The sequence below is a fragment of the Excalfactoria chinensis genome, chromosome 4 (genome assembly GCF_039878825.1).
Source record: "Excalfactoria chinensis isolate bCotChi1 chromosome 4, bCotChi1.hap2, whole genome shotgun sequence".
NCBI classification, from domain to species: Eukaryota; Metazoa; Chordata; class Aves; order Galliformes; family Phasianidae; genus Excalfactoria; species Excalfactoria chinensis.
Window position 1 is genome coordinate 73,351,494 of NC_092828.1, and position 19,925 is coordinate 73,371,418.

At 44.2% G+C, this 19,925-nt stretch overlaps 1 protein-coding gene and 1 long non-coding RNA gene across 2 annotated transcripts; one reads left to right on the top strand and one right to left on the bottom strand.

Annotated features, from left to right (window-relative positions):
- The first annotated feature begins 124 nt into the window (after positions 1 to 124).
- LOC140251073 (uncharacterized) lies at positions 125 to 4,228 on the top strand. Its single transcript, XR_011903361.1, has 3 exons — positions 125 to 247; positions 1,625 to 1,724; positions 1,945 to 4,228. It is a non-coding gene; the product is annotated as an uncharacterized lncRNA (long non-coding RNA).
- PGK1 (phosphoglycerate kinase 1) lies at positions 3,239 to 13,996 on the bottom strand. Its single transcript, XM_072334315.1, has 11 exons — positions 13,811 to 13,996; positions 12,599 to 12,649; positions 11,778 to 11,933; positions 11,517 to 11,661; positions 9,517 to 9,620; positions 9,108 to 9,227; positions 7,066 to 7,180; positions 6,607 to 6,786; positions 5,755 to 5,932; positions 5,388 to 5,486; positions 3,239 to 3,721 (listed from the first exon to the last, which is right to left on the bottom strand). Exons 1-11 carry the CDS (start codon positions 13,873 to 13,875, stop codon positions 3,681 to 3,683), a joined length of 1,254 nt encoding a protein of 417 aa, XP_072190416.1. The 5' UTR covers positions 13,876 to 13,996; the 3' UTR covers positions 3,239 to 3,680.
- Between the last annotated feature and the right edge of the window lie 5,929 nt (positions 13,997 to 19,925).

Consider the following 19,925-nt stretch of genomic DNA (forward strand, 5'->3'; position numbering starts at 1 on the left):
GCCCGCCCCTCCTCAGCGCCCCGGGCTGCGGGCACCCGGCCGGGTCGGCGCTGCCTGCCGGGCTCTGTCGGGTGGCGGCGACTCAGCGAACCGAGGGACGGCGGGTCCGCGAGGGATTAAGTGGGGCTGAAAGCTCAGAAGTCCTTCTCAAAACGCCGAGCGAGCCGTTGTTACCGCTGGGAGTGAGGTACGCCGAGGAGAGCCCGCAGGGAGAACAAAAGGACCCAGAGCTCACCCTTACCTCCAGGTGAGTGGGGTGCCTGCGCTCACAACGTGGCTGCTGCCCACTGGAGGCCCCTCACAGAATCACAGAACTGCAGGGGTCGGAAGGGACCTCGGGGTACCATGGAGTCCAACCCCCTGGCTAGAGCAGGTTCCCTGCAGCGGGTCACACAGGAGTGCGCTCCCATCTACTTGACTCCCACACTTGAGATCCCCTCTCAGCCTTCTCTTATCCAGGCTGAACAGCCCCAGGTCTCTCAGTCTCTCCTTGTACAGAAGATGCTCCAGGCCCTTCATCTTTGTGGCTTTCTGCTGGACTCTCTCTAGATGTTCTTTGCTTTTTATGAACAGAGGAGCCCAGAACTGGACACAGTGCTTCAGATGTGGCCTTACCAGGGCAGGGCAGGGCAGGGGGGGAGGGATCACCTCCCTCATCCTGCTGGCCATGCTCTTTTTAATGCACCCAGGATACCACAGTTGGCCTTCTTGGCCACCAGGGCACACTGCTGGCTCATGGCCACACCGTTATCTACCTACCACTAATACTGCCCACTAACCACGTCCCTCGCTAACACATCTACATGTTTCTTGAACACTTTTGGGGACAGTGACTCAACCACCTCCCCGGGCAGCCTGTTCCAATGCATCACAATATCCAACCTGAAGCTCCCTTGCCATAACCTCATGTGCTATTGCCATTACCTGGGAGAAGAGGCCAACCTCCACCTCACCACACCTCCTTTTGGGTCATTCTAGAAGGTGATGAGGTGTCTTCTCCAGATAGAATAATCCCAGTTCCCTCAACCAGTCCCCATAAGATTTACACTCCAGAGACTGAGGCCTCTATTGTAGCGTAAAGCCCAAAACCGAGCACATTACTCAAGGGAGGGCTGAATACAGGACAACTGCCTTCCTGGTTCTGCTGAATACACTGCCTCTGGTATGAGCCAGGTACACAAGCAAAAATAACCTAGAGAGAGCAGTGTGATTCAGGGGGATGAAAAACAGAGTAATGGAAGCACTTCTGGATACCTCAGAAATATTTTACCTCTGCAACAGATAGTTACTAAAAAATGTTATGGGTAAAGGTTAAACATCTGGCAATTGTTGTTAATCAGCTGCTGGTCATCAAGCGTCCAGCTCCTGTACAGTACAGTCTCATGCAAGGACATCTCATCTCCTTTGCTTTAATATCTGAAAAACTAAGCCTGTCTAGTTTTGCTGTTGGTTTGTTCTCAGCACACAGAGCTGAGAGTGGCAATAATTAGAATAAGACATGGAAACAAACAAAACATTCTAAGACATACAGAGCACGAATCCAAAAGTCAGGTGCAAAACTATTTTTGAGTGCAGACATCTGTGTTCATGGTGCATCACAACTCCTTGCTATATTTGATTACAGACAGCTTTGTCTTGTTGCTTTTGATGAAGAGGAGGAAGAAAAAGAGGAGGTAGTGGCCACACACCGACCTTCACTGTAAATACCAAAGGAGATATGGAGGGTAAGTCTTGTTTTTGCTCCATGGGAAGCCAGCAACACAGGATTCCAAGAGCGACGCTAAAACGAGCCTTGCTCTAACAAGGCCTTGTTTGCCAGAGCCAGACAAGAACAGACTGTTATAAAACACGGTGGAACGTTTGTTATTGTAGTAGTAGATTTCCAAAATCCATAGTCTTTTTGTGGCTGACAAGCTCACTCTTTTCTTTGCCTCGTTACTGCAGCTGTCGGAGGTCTGCACCCCTGCCTGGAAAACATGAGCAGCAGCTAGAAAGCAATCCTAGCAAAAATCTGCATCATTCATGCGTAATCAGACAATGCTTGGGAGATTTACAAAGGAGGGAGGGAGGAGAAGACTTACAGTGCTGCAATCATTTACATTATTTCTGGTTGCTTTTCAAGTGTCACTTTTAGGTTTAAAATGTAGCAAGTATAATTTTCATATATAACTTCATAAGCACTTTAACTTCATTGGGTTTTAATTTGCATCCTGCTGTGACCAAGTAGCATTTGGCAAATAGACCGTGTCTGTTTATAACACATACCTCCATTTCGTCTTGGTAGTACTGTATACATTACATGTTTTAACTTAAAAGCATACTCTGTTTTGCAGCTTATTGCTCACCTCAAAGATTCTCTCCACAGCTCATCCCCGCTGCTTTGTTCAGCTCAGCCCACACCTAACACCCAGGGTGGCAGTGTGATAGTACTGCAGGGAAGCCACTGAGTCTAGGAGCAGGCAATCACTGCTTTACACATTTCTGCTCAGTGATCCAGGAGATACACATTTGAAGCACTGCGTTCTTGTAGTTCTTCTGAGTAAAGCTTTGTATGACTGCTGCCTTGATCCAAAACACACTTTCGGGTGATTTATAGCCGATCTGATTTTGGTGTATCACTGGGTTTCATTCAGAGCCACCTTGTGCTCACATTTGTGTCCTGTAGCAGGTGCAGGAGCCAACCCAACAGCCAGGATCAGAATCCCAACTTCATACATCTGCACCACGTTGGTGCTCTTCCACTGACAATGCCTGTAGTTCTGCAACGTGCTTAATATGTAAACAAGCCTGATTATTTAAACTGCTTTGCTCTGCTTGTTTTAGCACTTTTATGATCACATACATCAACAAGAGTATTGCAGTTCTGTTTGTGTACATAAGGGGGAAGGCAAAAAAATCTTGAATTCTTACCTGCCTGTCTTCCAAGGTTCCAGAATATTTAGGTTAGAGACATTAGCTGTCTACTGTGCAGCAAGTTTTCTCTACAAGAACTACATTTGAAGCTTTGACCATATTTTACTACTCCTACTATTTTAAATTTCATCTTCTCTCTTACTTGATGACATGCAAGTTTTAACAGCAGATCTACAGCAGATCTATAATAACTTTACCAACAAAGTTCACATTGATGATGATTGGATGCTTACAGATCCACAGGGTAAAAAAAATAAATGAGAAAGATCTGACTCCTAGTGCTATTTTAATGCAAAAATCTGAAAGAAGGACTACATACCAGCTGTCAGCATTTTAAATATGTTTATTCAGCAGCTATTACAATCAGCCTCCAAAAAACTGGAGTCCCCTTTTGTTTCTGAACCGTGTCAAGTGACAGAAATGCCTGCTAGGAACATTGAAGAAGCTACACAGTGCACTCCTTTCTGAGAAACAGACATGTCTAGGAGGGATTAATCTCTTTGAGAAGGCAAAATATAAATATATACACTCTAAATCCACAACAACAGTTTAAACGCACTACGTTAATTCAAGTGGGATAAGAGTGAACAAATCCAGATCATGTAAACTGCAGCCATAAAATATCTCTGCTGTCTTCTCCAATCCTGTCCAGTTTCTGTTTACATCCTGTGATCTGCCTATCGCAGAGTTGAAATACAGAAGCATAGAAGTGTTGAAGTGTTGAATCTCAGGGGCTGTGCACAGTAACAGGGGTGATACGCCGTTCTCTACACATTGCTCAGGGCATCCACGCCAGGAAGAACCTTACCTGTGAGTAGTTAAAAAATTCCAATAGGGTTAAAAAGAAGTACTTGGCTTTATGCTTACAACTGCAACATTGACACATTTAAAAAACAGAAACAAGCAAAATCCCCCCAAAAAAACACCTCAAACTATAGGTCACACTGTTTCTACATGCACTCCTGCTGATGTTTGTGGCTATCACAACATATGGGTTAAGCTGTTCCACATAGTAAATACATTTTAGGGTTGCAGTGAGCATCCAGAGCATATCTGCAGACAGATTCTTAACAGTGCACAATCATCAGTGTTCAATTAATGATAACAGTGTGATTCTGTCCAAGTTCCTGATAGGGTCAAATCCAAACACTTCCGCAAGATATTCTTCCGCAAGCTTGATGGCAAGTGGATTTTTGATAGGATCTAGGAAGTTGCTGCATACTTCCTTCAATCCCTAGCAGCATGTAGATAGGATTTTGGTGTGCGTAGTGAAAAGTTTATGAATGAATTAAGAGAAATAAACAAGACCTTCTACAAGACTTGAGTCTTTCTTTTACTGTGATTAAAACATCTATGTCCAGATAATTAGATATATCACCGCAATGGGCAAGAGTAAGAAACATGCTTATCTTTGGGTATGGCTCCCCAAATTACTCAAGTGCAATGTTTTCTAAAGCATCTTCTTAGCTTTCTGTTGTTCTTCTTTAATAATGAAGAACATAGGGTGTTTTTTTGGGGGGGCAGGTGGGAGAGGAGGTAAGAAAACTTTTGAATGCTCAAGCTGTACGACAGTACTGAATTGTAACACTGTTCACAGCCCACTAGTTGTTTTAGTAGGGTTTGGGTTTTTTTTTTTTTGTTTTTGTTTTTTAAACCTTCAGAAGCTTCTCTAATTAGCCAGACTTCCGTTACATTTAAAAGATCACACACAAGCCCACATTCTGGGCCAAAACTTAAACAATTTTGTCATTTTGGATAAATCAGTTGCACAGTGCTTCCTTCTAGCCAGCTGCATTCTTTCCCTTTACCACCACTCCCTAGGCAACAGAAACAAAAGCTCTGTCTCACATACAACTGCTGGAAACCAACAGCTGCAATGCAGTTTATTGCAGTTTCTCTTCTACAGAGCAGCTGACATTATTAGATACTTTACACATACTGGGAAACAGGTAATTACCAGAGGAAATGAAAACTCTGGGAACAATGTAACTCGTTGGAAGAACTCTGTAAATCCTCACCATTTTGGATTCTCAATACTCTTGTGCAGCTTTGTTAAGAGATCGCTAGAGGGCTCCCCAAACCAGGGGATTTCCAACAGTGCTCTCAAAATGAAGCTTTAACCAAAATTTGACATGATTCCGATCCCTAACAAACTGAGCATTGCAGACAGTCTGGTTACCACATCTCTGGGAATTACCAACAAAAAGCCTCTCTGAAAGCTGTACTACTTTCTATCCCAGCTTTATTGCTGTGTGGGAGTGGCAGTCTATGCACTTAGCAAGAATGTTCCATTTTCTTTCCTCTTCCTCTAGGGGGACTAAAAAAAAGAGCTAGAAGGATCTTACGTGCAACTCCATTTGTTGAAACAGAAAAGACACTTATTCTGTTCTTGTACCTTCCTGAATATCAACACAAGGCAGAGCACCCAGAACTATCTAATTTGCTCAAGAAAGTCAACACAAAAAAACAGTTACCCTCTAGCAGTTCCAGGCTTGCACCACCTCCAGTGCTGACATGGCTAACTTTATCTTCAGTGTTCCACTTTGCACAGCACGTAGCAGTATCTCCACCACCTGTAGTACAAGAAAAACAATAAATCAGCAAGGCAAGAAATTGAATTTGTTCAGCTTAAGGGACATAGCCTTGCTACAGGCTGATGGTGCTCCCAGATCTTCAGCATTAGTTCATACAACAGTTTTGAAAGTCATGTCTGCAAGCTGAGGTGGGAGATGAAAATATTACTATCCAAGAATGATTTGCTCTTTTTAATGTGGTGCTTAACAGGCACAAACTTACTTGCTGCTTTTACAAAGACAAGAATAAACGCATGCAACTACTTACCAATAATGGTGATGCAGCCCTTTCCAGTTACTTCCACCACTTTGTCCATCAAGGCTTTGGTTCCTTTGGAGAACTTGTCCCATTCAAAGACTCCAACTGGACCATTCCACACGATTTGTTTGGCCCTTCCCACAACTTCAACAAACTTCTTAACACTTTCAGGGCCACAGTCCAAGCCCTACAAGTAAGAGAATTCAGAGATGAGCTTTCTGGCAACCCTCGTCTAGGATCACCAATACCTTATTGATGGGATCCTCAAATATTTTTTCCCACTCCTCTTTCAATTGACACTGACGTTATTAAGACCCTTAGAAGGCCTGATGGTACTGGTTCTGCGCCCTCAAATTTGCTGCTAGTTTAGAAACAGAAGACTAGTCACAAAGCAAGAGTTTCTCCAGGCACTGAATGCTAAGAAATAGAGATTTCCCAGAAGCTGCTTCTGTGGGGTGGAGCTTGGTGTGGTGTTTGTATTCTGAGTACAAATAAGTTATAAAAAACAAAAACAAAACCAAATCAACAATGTCAGATGCATGAAGCCTTGTTTAGAAACTTTTGTCAACTCTAATTATGTTCCAGTCAAATCAAAGGGATTTACACCCCATTCAGATCTGAAAGTTGTAGAGGAATTTTGCTGTTTTAATCCAAATCCCACGAAAGCTACTTTAAGACTTAAAATTGTATCAGGAAAAACCACAGTGTTTTCATTTTATGAAACAAAAATATCTTGTGCAGTTATGCTGCCCTCAGGGACATTTGCAGAGGATCACAATTACTCTTTTAATTCCTATAGTGTTTTTCCTCAACTCAGTGCTCCCTGTTACTTTTTCTTGTCCTTTGTCTATTAAAACCTACCATCCAGCCAGCAGGAATGCCTGAAGCCACTGTGGCTTCCCCAGTCTGTGCATGCTCATCGAATTTGTCTGCAGTGATGAAGTCAACCGGCAAGGTAATCTTCACACCATTTTTCTCTGCCTTGGCCATCAGGTCCTTGACAATTTTGGATCCCTCTTCATCAAACAGAGAGTTGCCAATCTACAAAAAAATTATGTGGGAAAAATAAAAGAAGCATATGTTTAGCTACTGGTCATTATGTATGAGATGAACAGCAGTCAAGCCATACCATCTAGAAAACAATTCTGCAGAGCTGTATTAGAGCACTAAGGCATGCACAGCAAGCCAATTTTTGCAAACAGATCGTCGAGCAATTTCTGGTATTCCTTCTCTCTATAGCATATATTCTCTCTCCCCCTCTCTTATATATGTATGGGTCATCCTTTACTAGAAGTAGACACAGAATTGCTCTTTTCATACCTGCATGTTGTTTAACACTTTGAGAAAGGTGAACGCCATTCCACCACCAATGATCATCTCGTTGACCTTATCTAACATGTTACTGATCAGCTGGATCTTATCCTGCACTTTAGCTCTGGAAAAGAAGAAAAGGAAAGAATGAACAGTGTAGTCACTGCCCCAGACTCCTCAGGCAGACCTTACCGTATCTTTAATTAAGACAAAACAAAGCCTCACCAAGGACTTATTGCATAAAGTATAAAGCAGAATTTTTCAACTGCAATTCAGTAACGGCAATACTGAGATATTGCAAAGTCATTCTAAGAGAATGATTCAACAAACAAGTTACGGGGAGTGGGCAGAAAGAATTTGGCAACTCAGCAAGTCAGTATTAAACAGTATCTGACAAGGACACTCTTTAGCCCTCAATTTTTCTCCTATTTAAATGTAAACTTAGCTTGGCACTTTCTGACTATCCAGCAACACACGGCAAGGATCAGAGCACTGCCACTCACAACTAACATCCCAGCTCTACCACAGGCCAAACTCCTCTAATCAGTTCAGGTCGCATACCCAAACTCACAACACAGATTCAAGCTACTAGGATGAGCTGCTCTGCCCAAAAGCAAATGGCTGCTTTTAGCACAAGATATGAATGATAATGGAATAACAATGCCACAGTCACTTTTTGTGGGAGTGGCAAGAGGCAGTAGTGAATAGACAAATCATTCCTCTTTTATACCACTTTCCATAAAAGTGAGCTTCATAAAGGCCTCAAGAAATTACCCTAGGCAAAACTTTGGCTGGTACTCAAGAGACTTGCATTACAGTCTCAGTTTGGCTCTGCCTTACTTGATGACCTTATATAAAACCCTTTCCTTTTCTTCCTTTAGTTAACTCATCTCTAAAATGATGATAATAACATAGATTTCATTAATAAAATGCTTTCAGACCTAATCGTTAAGAACACATATTGCCTCCACCATCCTAACTGTAACAACTGTGGGGAGCTCTGGAGTCAATCAGCCTCCAGCTAACACTGCCACTTTGTGGGAACTGTATGATAAAGAACTGACAAGACATACAGACCCAAGACAAAAACCTGCAGGATGCATCTCCTTTTGTGCAGCTCCAAGCAAAAGAAACGTGAAAGCAATTTAGATTTTAATTTCTTTCCTTTGTGCACAATGCTGCTTCTAGTGCTGAAATTACATGGTTTTTGTTTTCCAACACCATTCATTTTCATCTCACTTATTAGTACATTTGTCCTCAGTTCATCTTCTGGGTCCAGTTTTGTTATACGTAAGCAGTAAACAATCTACAGCTGAATCACATACCGCTCTAAATCTTGGACAGGTACTAATGAAAAGCAAGCATTGCTCATTGTAATCAAGATCAAGGAAACCTTTAAAATTTGATGCAAGAAGAATTACTGCTCTAAAAGCATGTTTATGGGTACAAAGAGCAGGAATAAGCCACATATTTCATTCATTGAGGAAATGCTACGGTGTCCAAGCTTTGTGTTACTGTTCCAAGTATTTAAATTCATCTGACAAACTGAAACACTCATATCTACCTGCAGACAAGACATTTCGTTATGCTCCTTCAATTCTCTTTGTACACTTGCTGCTGGTTAAGAGCAGAGGCCCCAACAGCTACAGTAGGTCACCAATGCATTACGATAGACAGTGTCAACTTACACAGTGCTGAGCTTGCAGGATGCTTGTACTCTGAACCATGGAGGAAAGGTCACTGACAGTGTTTCAGGGCCATCATGTGTATCAGCTCTTCTGGGTCAACTGTACAGCAAATTGCTGTGAACTGTCCCTTATTTAGGGAACGTAAGCAACCATGAGATATGATGAGCAGACTTAATCATCACAAGGGTGGACACAGTAAGCTAGCCTCCAAATAATCCATAGAGATTTTGGGAATTACCTATACATCTGAACTGTAGGTACAGTTCAAAGGAAAGTACTTGTTTGAACAAAGCCAGAAGAACTCTTCATTTGTTACAGAGGTGCTAAAGAAAAATAAGTAGTTGGCATGTGCTTGAGTCTTACCCTCCAAGAATTGCTAAGAAGGGTCTCTCTGGACTCTCAAGAGCCTTTGCAAAATAATCCAGTTCTTTCTTCATCAGGAAGCCAGCAGCCTTCTGAGGAAGATTAACACCTACCATGGAGCTGTAAAATAAAGATAAGAGAGAGGAAAAGAAAAAATGTTGCATCATTCACCTTTTAGGTTGTTAATTCAAGTCTTAAGAGGCTCAGCTGTCTCATGCTCTCAGAGAAAAAGTTTAAACCTTACATACTATAGACAATCACATCCCCTAAGTACATCAATCAGGAACAAATACAGCAGAACAATAACGGGATAGTCTCAAAAAGTTAAAATTCCATGAGGACAAAATTTGTTTTTCCACAGCAGGCACCATTCCGCAGTTCTGTCTATGGAACAAAAACAGATACACACCTGTGAGCACGGTGGGCAGTTCCAAAAGCGTCATTGACATAAACGTCTCCCAATTTAGAAAGAGAGGCTCTGAAAGCCTCCACTTTTGCAGCATCAGCTTTGATCTGAAAAAGAAAGACAAGTTTGTGCTACTCACGCAAAACCAAGTGAAACTCAGCAGTTTATAAGCAATGGCCTTCTAAACCCAAAGCAAAGAAAGATCAGCTGGAGAAATTCAACTGTTCATCCTGTGGGTGTCTTTATTTTATATGCTCTTCACCAATCCATTAGGAACAACAGAGACGTTTAAACGGTTTAAACTCCATATTAAACTCTAAGAGCTTACTATTAAAGCCTTGAGGACCATTCCCATTTCTAACTGCATCAGTAAAGCAGGCACAGACTGTAACCTTTTGCTCCCTCCAACAGATTCCTACTTAGGTGAGGCAAACACAGGGAACACATAAAAGGTATGCCAGAGAAGTCAATGCTAAGATGAGACAAAACTCATTCACAGCCATTTACTGAACAAAGAAAGTGTGGTCTCTAAGCACTACAGGTAAAACAATGAGCTGAAGGATTCATTTTGCATCATTTATAAGTTAATCCTCAGTGCAATAAGTTAAATTAACTTAGCCTGCACGCTGCAACAGGCCACAGTGACAGCAGCCAACAAAGGAACACTGGAGATGAGCTCAGCATGTAGTAGGCAAGAACAGACACATTTCTGTTAAGGGACTTTTCTCCAGCATCCAGGCACCCTACCAAATCCTAAATGTGATGGCTCAAGTAGTTCAGCTTGGTGCACTCTTTTATTCACACTGCCTAAGCAGCAAACAAGCTAAAGGGACTACACAGATTCTAGAACAATGCTAGAACTGTTTCTTCACTTGTTAAATTGTCTGACTGTACACAAAGAGATGAAACACTCCTGTTAAAGCCAGTAACATCTGTAAGTAGAACGTGAGAGACTGTGAATGAAGGAAACACCACCACTTGATTTGCTTTGGACAGACATTTTCCAAGCACCAGCTGATAACCTACAAACTTGTATCTGGTCAGCCCTTCCCTCCCTATAGGCAGGACATGATAGCTAAGGTGTCATCTGTTAGCAGTACCATCTTACACTGCCCAGCTGCAATGCATGCTTCTGTATGCATATTAGCATACAAAATAAAGGGACTGTTTCTCAAAGCAAATTAAGTTCTTCTCCCATTCTTCTCCCTGCCACTACACCAGCTTTCAGTTGCACATGACTGTGGTAAACTTCAAACTTGCCCAATTTCCTATTTTCATCTGCACAGGCTTACTAAGCTACTCTGGGCTATTTTCTTAAGCTACTGGATTCCTGTATCAGCCTCTAAAGGGCACCACACGGTGTCAGCATTCCCCTCCATGCAATGAATATGAAAGGAGCCAAAACCTGTGTAAAGTCACCAGGGTCAGTATCGCTAAGAAAAGCAGCTGTCTGGAGCAAACATTCTTCCTGACCTTCAAGAAAATGTCAGAGGTACAAGGCAGCCTGGTTCGTGATGGCGACCGTAAGAGCAGGCAGGCTTATAACAGGGCTTGGTAATTTCTATGTTGCAGAACATTCAATCAGCATATTAAATAATTAGCCAAAGAGAAAGTTGCAAGATTCATTGCGGCTGGTATTGTGGGAATGACAACCTCCAACAGACATAGAATTTTGTTTTGGACACCTCCAAGCCTAATAAGCAGCAATGAGAGTTTCCTAGACAGCCCTATTTCATTCCTTTTATGGAGTGCAGCAACCCCAGCAATCGTTTACAGCCTTTCACTAGAGCCGTTTCATCTTGGATATTCAATGCATTTGTCTCAGACTTTTTCACTGCATAGTACAGGTGATGAGACTTGCTGAACAAAGGCTCTCTGGTCCCCTTTTGAGGGTGAATTCATAAACAGCATTTTGAGCGAGCAGTTAATTCATCATCAATCTGCTGCAACCAAGGTCCCAAGACCAGAGAAGGCACACACAGAACCTAGACTTGAAGTTTCACCTTGTTCCCTGAAGCATCCTTCCCTTTCCCTTCTTCTTCTACATGGAATCGGAGGTTCTCTAGCAGGATGACGGAGCCATTTGCAGGATTAGCACAGGCCTTCTCCACCTCAGGACCAACACAATCCTTCAGGAATGAGACCTCCCTGCAAAGACAAGATATACGCTGTCATCCCACCGCTGACTCTCTTTCCAAAAGGAAAGCATCCAGGTCCACTCACAGGGAGGGACTGATGCATGCTGAACTGCTCTGGTACTTCACCTGCCCAGGAGAGCTTTTAGCTCCACAGCTACTGGAGCCAAGGAGAACTTGTCAGGCATGGGAACTCCATCCGGGCGGCCCAAGTGACTCATCAAAACTACTGACTTGGCTCCATGATCCAAGCAGTGCTTGATGGTAGGGACAGCTGCCTTGATTCTGGAATGGCAGAGAAAAACAAATGAAAAAGAATTCAGCTAGAGTTTATCATGCAAGCAGACTTAGTAATCACTTGCACAAGAGCCCTGGAAGTAGTTCTTCAATATGGATATTACTGGGCTCCTGATCTGGTCACTGACACTGAGTCAATAAGAGAAATGACAGGAATGCTGACCAGTTGTGAACAGAACTGTTACCTGCCCACAAATGATGGACAAGCTAGATAAAAAGACATTGTATATCCCTGTTTCTAAGCCCCGTGTCTTCATATGCTCCAGAACAACTACGCAAACCAACAAGTTAACAGAGGGTAAGGAGGGCAGAAGGTCTCCTGGATACTACCATCAAGTACAGCAGTCAGAGCCAAACAGACTGGTGTCTGTAACATGGCCATAATGTTGCAAACATACTTCAGAAATAAAGGTTAGGCTCCATACAGTTATAGTGATATTTTTTATGTGTTCTCTGCAGGATCTACAGTGAGAAGCTCTGTAGTAAGTGTTGTTTGCAAATAGCTGCGGAAGCATTCTGAGTCACTTCAATACTCTGGTACCAGAAGTGACAGTGTGATCATGATACCATTCCGGGTACTGCTAACAGAATGGGCTAAAACGAGAGAGAAAATGGACTCTGGCCCACCATTTTGGGTGGAAACTGGGTCTCACCTTTGATTGTTGGTTATTTTGTGATCCTTCATAGGGACATTGAAGTCAACCCTGAAAAAAACAAACAGAAAATAGATTTCTTTTACAAAGAATAAGGGAACCTGAAGGGAAAGGGGCTGCACTATCATTAAGGTTAGAGGCAGATTTTCAGCTGCTCTGAGCACAAGTTCTCTTATAAAGATCATCAGACATTAGCCATTTATTCTTGTAACAACAGCACAGCTGGAAAACGGGCAGCAGGTTGCATACCATCAATACAACCCAACTCCCGTGCAGAAAATAAAACAGACTGAACGAGTTCCCCCTTGCTTCTCCTTGTAAAAGCCATGCTCAGATCACTGACTGGGAGCTTCCTGTTCTTTGCAGCTCTAATCTCTCTGGAGCCGAGTGCTACAGCTTGTCTCATCCCCGCGGGAAGCCCCTACCAAGATACAGAGGCAACTTTCCCCACACACGCCAGAGGAAAGGCTGAAAGGGGAGGAGTTTCGCCGGCCATTTCTGGTTCGCGTACCTCGTGCCCACGTGGTGAGCAGCAGGAAGCCGGTTGTGTAACAGCCCAGGGCAGAAATTATTCACAGAGCGGCTTCTCTCCTCCCTGACTCACGCAGGGAAAGCGTGGCCTGGGCACGGCCGCTGAGCCGCACCATCTTTTTCTCGCGGGGAGGAAGGGAGTGCCTAACCGACTGCAACGGAGTTACCAGACTGACTCAAACGCTGTGTTACAGTTTATCCTTCGTAATTCCACACCCGTACCAAAAACACCCTTATTTAGTAGTTTCCCTTGAACGTTCTTGCCGCCTGCCCGACACGGAGACATACGGGAAGGACAAAAGCTGCCAGAAAAGCGGGGGGAGATGAGCAGAAATACACTCACTTGGCAGCCCACGGTACAGGGGACTAATCCTACGAAGCGAACAGAAGAGCACCGTTCCGGCGCTATTACTCTGAAGCGGGGTGTAACACAACAGCTCCCGATCCCAGCAGCGCCGACAGCACCGGCGGCACCCGACGAAGCGAGGAGAGGGCAGCAGCCGCCGGGTCCCCTCAACACGGCCCCGCTCCGCAGCGCCGCCCCACGAGAGGCTCCAGCGCGACCCACGCCGCAAAGCGGTGCGTGCAGCGGAGCGCCGGCAGCCGCGGCCTCGCCATCCCCGTTTACTGCACCGGGCGTGGACGGCAGCTAGGGCAGCTCCCCGCCGCCCGGCTGCTCACCTCATGACGACCCGCTTGCCCTTCACATCCACCTTGTCCAGGGTGAGCTTGGTGGACAGAGACATGTTTACCGCCGGTCCTCACTGCTCCCGTCCGCTCCCTCCCGTAGCCGCCCGCGCTCTGCCGCGCTACCCGTCCGATCCTCCGCTACGCCGGCCGTCTCGTCCGCGTCCGCTGCCGATTGGGCCCACGCGGCCCGCGACGTGCTCCTATTGGACGAGCGTCCCGCCCGTCAGCCGTCCGCCCGCCCCCGCCGGAGGCCGCGCTGCGGCGAAGGCCTGGTCACGTCCCGCACGGAGCCGCCGCCGCGTGAGGGCGGCGCGGGGTGAGGAGGGGCGATGAGGTCGTTCGGCGCTTCGTCGCGAACCTCGTCCTGGCGGCACTGCGCTGAAGTGAACATTTCATTGCCAGTCTCATCGAAACGAATGCTTCCAGGTGTTATTTGAGGGCCGGCCCTACGGAAAGGGCCAAAACGTGCCCGCGGGGGGGATCCTTGAGCTGCAGAGCTGCTGTGGTGCGGCATATCCGTCTGCGTGCGGCCGCAGCGCGGCACCCACCCGAGGAGGGAAAAAAAAGAAAAAAGAATTGCATTTACAAGAATCAAAACGTGAAGGTATGCGGTATGAGGGTGTGCAGAGAGCAACACTAATGCATTTCCTCACGTGTGGACTGAAACATCCCATCTACACCAGGGCTGGAGTGGAAGATGAGTGGGAGCCTTGTGATGTGTTGTTCCAAGAAGCCCGGACAGGCCTCAAGGCAGGTCAGAAACACAAGTTCTTTGGCAATCCCTGTGGCATTATCTAGAGCTTTTCAGTCGTAGTCTGGGTTCGAATTAGAATATCACAGAATCACAGAATGACCCGGGTTGGAAGGGACCTCAAGGATCATGAAATCCCGACCCCCCTGCCTGGCAGGGCCACCAAACTTCCACATTTACTAGATCAGGTTGCCCAGGGCCCCATCCAACCTGGCCTCGGATAGGTCAGGTAAGGGTCTGAATAATCACTGCAAAGTAAATCTGGATCCAAGGGTCCCCCATGCGAGTGCAAGTTAGTAAACCTACTCTGAACTAACAGTAGCCAGCAGGGTTCTTGTAAAACAGTGTATCACCAGTAGGTTGGGCAGTCCAGCACTGCTGATGCTCAGGTGGTGTTCACCATGGCCCAAGAACCAAATTGTGAACTGGTCCTTAATGCAGCTTTCCCAGAGTCCAGTTCTGCTTTCCTCAGTATGCACGTTCATTCAGTACTACAAGGCCTTCTTTTGAGAAGCTTGCGTGCCATCTCTTAGCAGTAAAAAAGCATGAAGGAGAAATGTCACAGTGCACGGCATGCACACAGTAACCTGAGCACCCGCAGTAATACAAGATGCAACACGGCTTTATAGCAAAGCTGCTCGAGGAGAGGGGACAGTGAGACACTTGTTAGCCCTCAGTTAGCAGCGGGTGGTTGGGAGTAAAGGACTGCACAAATCACATGGGCTGCATTTGGAAAGAACTGAATAGTAAAAAATACCTCAAAACTATTTCCAGGTGAAAGACAGGAATAGAAATACAGGAATAGTCCATGCGCTTCCAGTGCAGTATCCTACAAGGATAAGAACAATAGAAAACAACCAATAAAATAGGACTTGGTAGGACTGACTCCACTACAAACATATACATGTAATAGGCCAGCACTGTGTAATGTCTCAAATGATGTGAAATGAGGAGCTCAGTGCAGCTATAAGGGTGTGCTGGTTTGAGCATCACTGCAGCCATCGTTTGCAAGGTGGACTCAGGTTTTATGTTCACTTGTTTTTCTCCATTTGTTGGGAAGATGGGAGGGAGAAGAAGGAGGAAATCACCTAAGAACCTATGGGAGGATTAATGTAATTCCAAATGGGATATGGCTGGGAATATGTGCATTACATGGAAACTGAAGGAAGGGGGAGTGTTACAGATGTGTGTTCAAGACTCAGAGCTCGTTTCCACATTTGAGTCACCTTTCTGCCCTTCCTGCCTGTTGTGCAATATCTAGATCACACTGCAAATATTTAAAGACAAAAGCCCACGCAAACAGCTCCAAACCCCTGCCTTTAAAGTGACAGATACAACAAACTCAGGAGGGCAAAGGATAGGTAAATTAAAATCAAAGGGCAAAAGAAGGATTAAAGGAGGTGGTGTGACCAGCTGGGAAGACATTTCTGGGAACATGAAACAGACACAGCCATCATCCACACCATCCTGCCCGCTTTGTTTCACCTGAAGGAATGAGGTCACTGTGGGCTTTCGTACCCGGCCCTTGTATTTAAATGAAATGAATGGAAGGGCCGTGGCTTAGAGGCCAGTTATCTTAGAACTGCTGTCTGTAGTTTAAGTTTATACTTAAAGAAACCAAACCAGATTTTGGCAGAATTCACAAGACAGTAATTCTGTAAGAAAGCTACGAGGGTGTTTTATAACTCTGTGTTCTTTGCCTGATCCTTTTCACTTTGTTTTCCGCTTTGCTTTACTATGTTTTAATACATTTCTTTAATTGGCCTTAAGCTTTGTGATGTAGCGTCTTGCTTTGTTCATTTGTTAATTGCTCACAGACTGCCAAGCACTGAAAGGATCTGCTCCTTGTTGCTGCAGTTTCTCTTACCTCTTTAATGAGGACAGTTGCTTTGAGCACAAACCAAAGTTCACGTAGCTGGGATAGGCAGGCTGTGGAAGCATGGGATAGAACAGAGGTGAAAGAAGGTAGCACTGGTTTCCTTCTTTGCTGCTTTTATCTTGTGGAACTGGGAACATGAGACTGTTGCTCTGGCAGATGAGGCCCCTCTGACGAAGACACAATGATTTGCAGCCTGTTCTCCGTTCCCTGGAGATGCCTATTGAGTTCAGTGGCTCAGCAGACTGTACCTGCTTTAACTCAAGCATTTTACAGCAAGGAATGTTGTTCCGTTTCTCAGAAATCAGCTGATCACAACTCTGAGCACAATCCTGCTCTACACGTCCCCTCTCTTGTCTTGCATTTGGATGCGTATGCACACAGCTCTCAAGCTCTTGATAAGCAATTCATTTTTTGTTATGCCTTTAATGGGACACAAAAGCCTTGAGGAGTTTTCAGTTGTGATCTAGTAGCCACGATATGAATTCATAGCTACTAAAATCATCCAGTCAAGTGAATGGAGAAGAATAACACTGACAGTAGCACAGCTCTGGTATCGGACAGGTGCTGAATTTTGCCTCAGAGCCCGACCTTCAGGGCTCTCAGACTGAGATACCTTCTAAAAACATTACTGGGAAAAAAACAGGGAAGAATGCATTTAGACTAAACTTGGCTATACTAAAAGCTATACTAAAATAGAAGCACTTGGGCAGGGATTAAAAACAAACAAGTGCTGCTCCGAAAGTAATGCCTCCCAATTTATTCTGCTGCCTCACAGTGTCAAGAGGCAGATGTCGGTGGGATGGCAGCAGAGGGGCAACCTTCCCACCAGTATCCCATTATGTTTTGTTGCCATGCAGATGGCAGCAGAGGGGCAGACTGACAATGGTGTGTGGCACGGAAGAGCTGATACTGAATTCCTCCACAGGGGAAAATATGGCACCCATTGACATCTGTCGGCACTTGCTGAAAGGTTACGGAGACCAAATAGTGTGTGTGAGCACAGCAAGGCGGTGGGTGGTGTGTTTCAGCAGTGGTGACACAGAAGACAGCAAAGCAGTGATCCTTCGGGATTTCCCTGAACCCAGACAAACCATCAGCTCTGACCACTGCACCACACCTGAGCTGAAGGCTCCAACTTACAGAGTCAGAGCAGAGAAGTAATTCTGAGCAGCTGCAGAACCTGTGACATCAGCGTGCAAAGTGTTTAAAGGAGATCACAGAACAGGATGAAAGAAGTTGCTGAAGTTCCAGTTTTTATTATACAGTTTATAATCATCACTATAATGACAGAGGCACAGTCGTAAAAGCACAGGAATTATGAAACTGCATTTTTTTTCTCAATATAAAGAAATGTAACAGTGCGAAATTAGCATTCCACAACAGCATTCTTTTTTCCATTCGGGTTTAAAGCATTAGGATGGAGCTTGTTTTAAGCAGCATCTGTCATAAATAAAATCGCTTGCTTTCATCGCATTCTGCCAGCTTCACATTCTTTTTCATTTAGAATTTCAAGTGTCCGCGCTTTTAGAACTTTATTGGTAACATTGGGAGTGATGCTTAAAGCTTTAAGTGTGTGTTTATATATATGTATATATATATATATTTAAATAAAACAGGTTTTATAAATAGTTACAGAAAATAAAACAGACGAGTAATACATAATTCCATTTGTAACTACACTTCCAAGAGAGATCTGAAATCCTGCAATTCAGACAGTCTACAAGAGGAGTGAGGGACTCACATAGTAAACCAGTCACATCTAAGGAAACATGTACCTCCCACGTTATCTCACTTGCACTGTACATTCAAACTGAAAAATATTTTGGTTCTTCACTGTAAAGCACCTTTATAGACACATTAATCACAAGACAAGCTTTCTGCAAGTCAGCATTACACATCAGGAGGGTGGGAAGCAGGACTGGACAGACAAACTGTTCTCAAAGACCTGGACTCTGAATTCCTTCATCAGCAATGCAACGCTCAAATGCACTGTCCTAAATTCAAGTTCAAAAGACATTTACAGACAGGTTTTCTTTTGGAGGAAAAGTGGATTGAGAAGGACTTTCAGGCTCAGTCCTGAGCAGTGCTGTTAGCGAAAGGCATCGCTTCATGTCAGCTTCTTTCAGAAGTTTGGTTTCTACCCAGACCTTCTCCAAAAATACATTTTGAATGAATGGAACAAATTCCTTGTGCTGCTTTATCTACCGAGCAGGAATGTGGCCCTATGGAACTACTGTATTCCTTCACTAAGAGTGTGATGCCTGTCACTTACAGACCACATGCATCACAGCAGGGGTTGGAGCAGCATCTGCAGCAGCAAAACTCACCTGAAAGAACATCAGGATCTGCCTCGTGTCTTCTTAGTGTGATTTAGATGACCAGTTACTAGCCAAACTCAGACAATAACATGCAAAACATTTCTTGTTTCAGCTGCAAAATCTTGCTGAGAACAACACTGAGAATGAACACGGATTAACAAGGCAACTGAAATCTTTGGAAACAGTTTACACAGCCTTAAAGCACAAAAAGCTGCTCGAGAGCATTCTGCTGGCTGTTAGGTAAGTATCCACTTTGCAAGAAATAGCTTTGTTGCTGAGAACTGAGGAAAACATCTCATGGAATGGCTTTGCAGTTGTGCACCTCAGAATCTCTTAACACATATACATACAACCTAATGGAAGAGAAGACCTCATGTAGAGATACTAAGAGCCTAATTCTGAAACAGAAATGTTTCTGAGATGAGAGGCAGCAATAAATGTTGCTCTCCTCACCACAATACAACAGCTATACTTGCTAACAAGCATAACCCACAGCGCGGTTCTGTTGTTTCTACACACTGGTATTTTCCTGGTAGTTAAAAAAAAAATGAAAGTCAGAACTGCTTTTGAGTTCTTATGGGCACAATCTACACATTCACATCAGGCTAAGTTAAAAATTAGAGCATTACAGAGATCCCGGTCCTATTCTGAACTGGATATTACAACTCCTAGCGGCACCATTTGGAATTACATGTTTACACCATCAATTGTATCTTATGATTTAACTCAACAGCATTGAACTTAATAATTGTTTTGGATTGCTGGATCAGCACAGGATTTAAAAACAAGGTTTACTTAGTAGCACGTAGGTAGCTGGCTACTGGGTGATGAACACCAACTTCAGTTCTCATTGAGAATATCTTTAATTTTCATATTCATGATTAAATGATCAAAACCTGCATTCTGAGATTTCAGTTCTGTAACAAACGAAGTTGGTCTTAATTCATAAAGCCTGAATCTGAACCTCTCAAACTAAAAACGTTTGGATCAGTGGAGCAGATTCTGGACCATTCCTGGCCCACTTATCTCTACAGGCAACTGGTGTTAGTGCAGTAGCTGAAAAATAATAGACTCTTGGATGAGGTTAGGTATCCCCAGAGACTGAACTGTAAATATCTCAAAGGTAGTCTGTGTGACACCAAACTGTTGTTTAAGGGG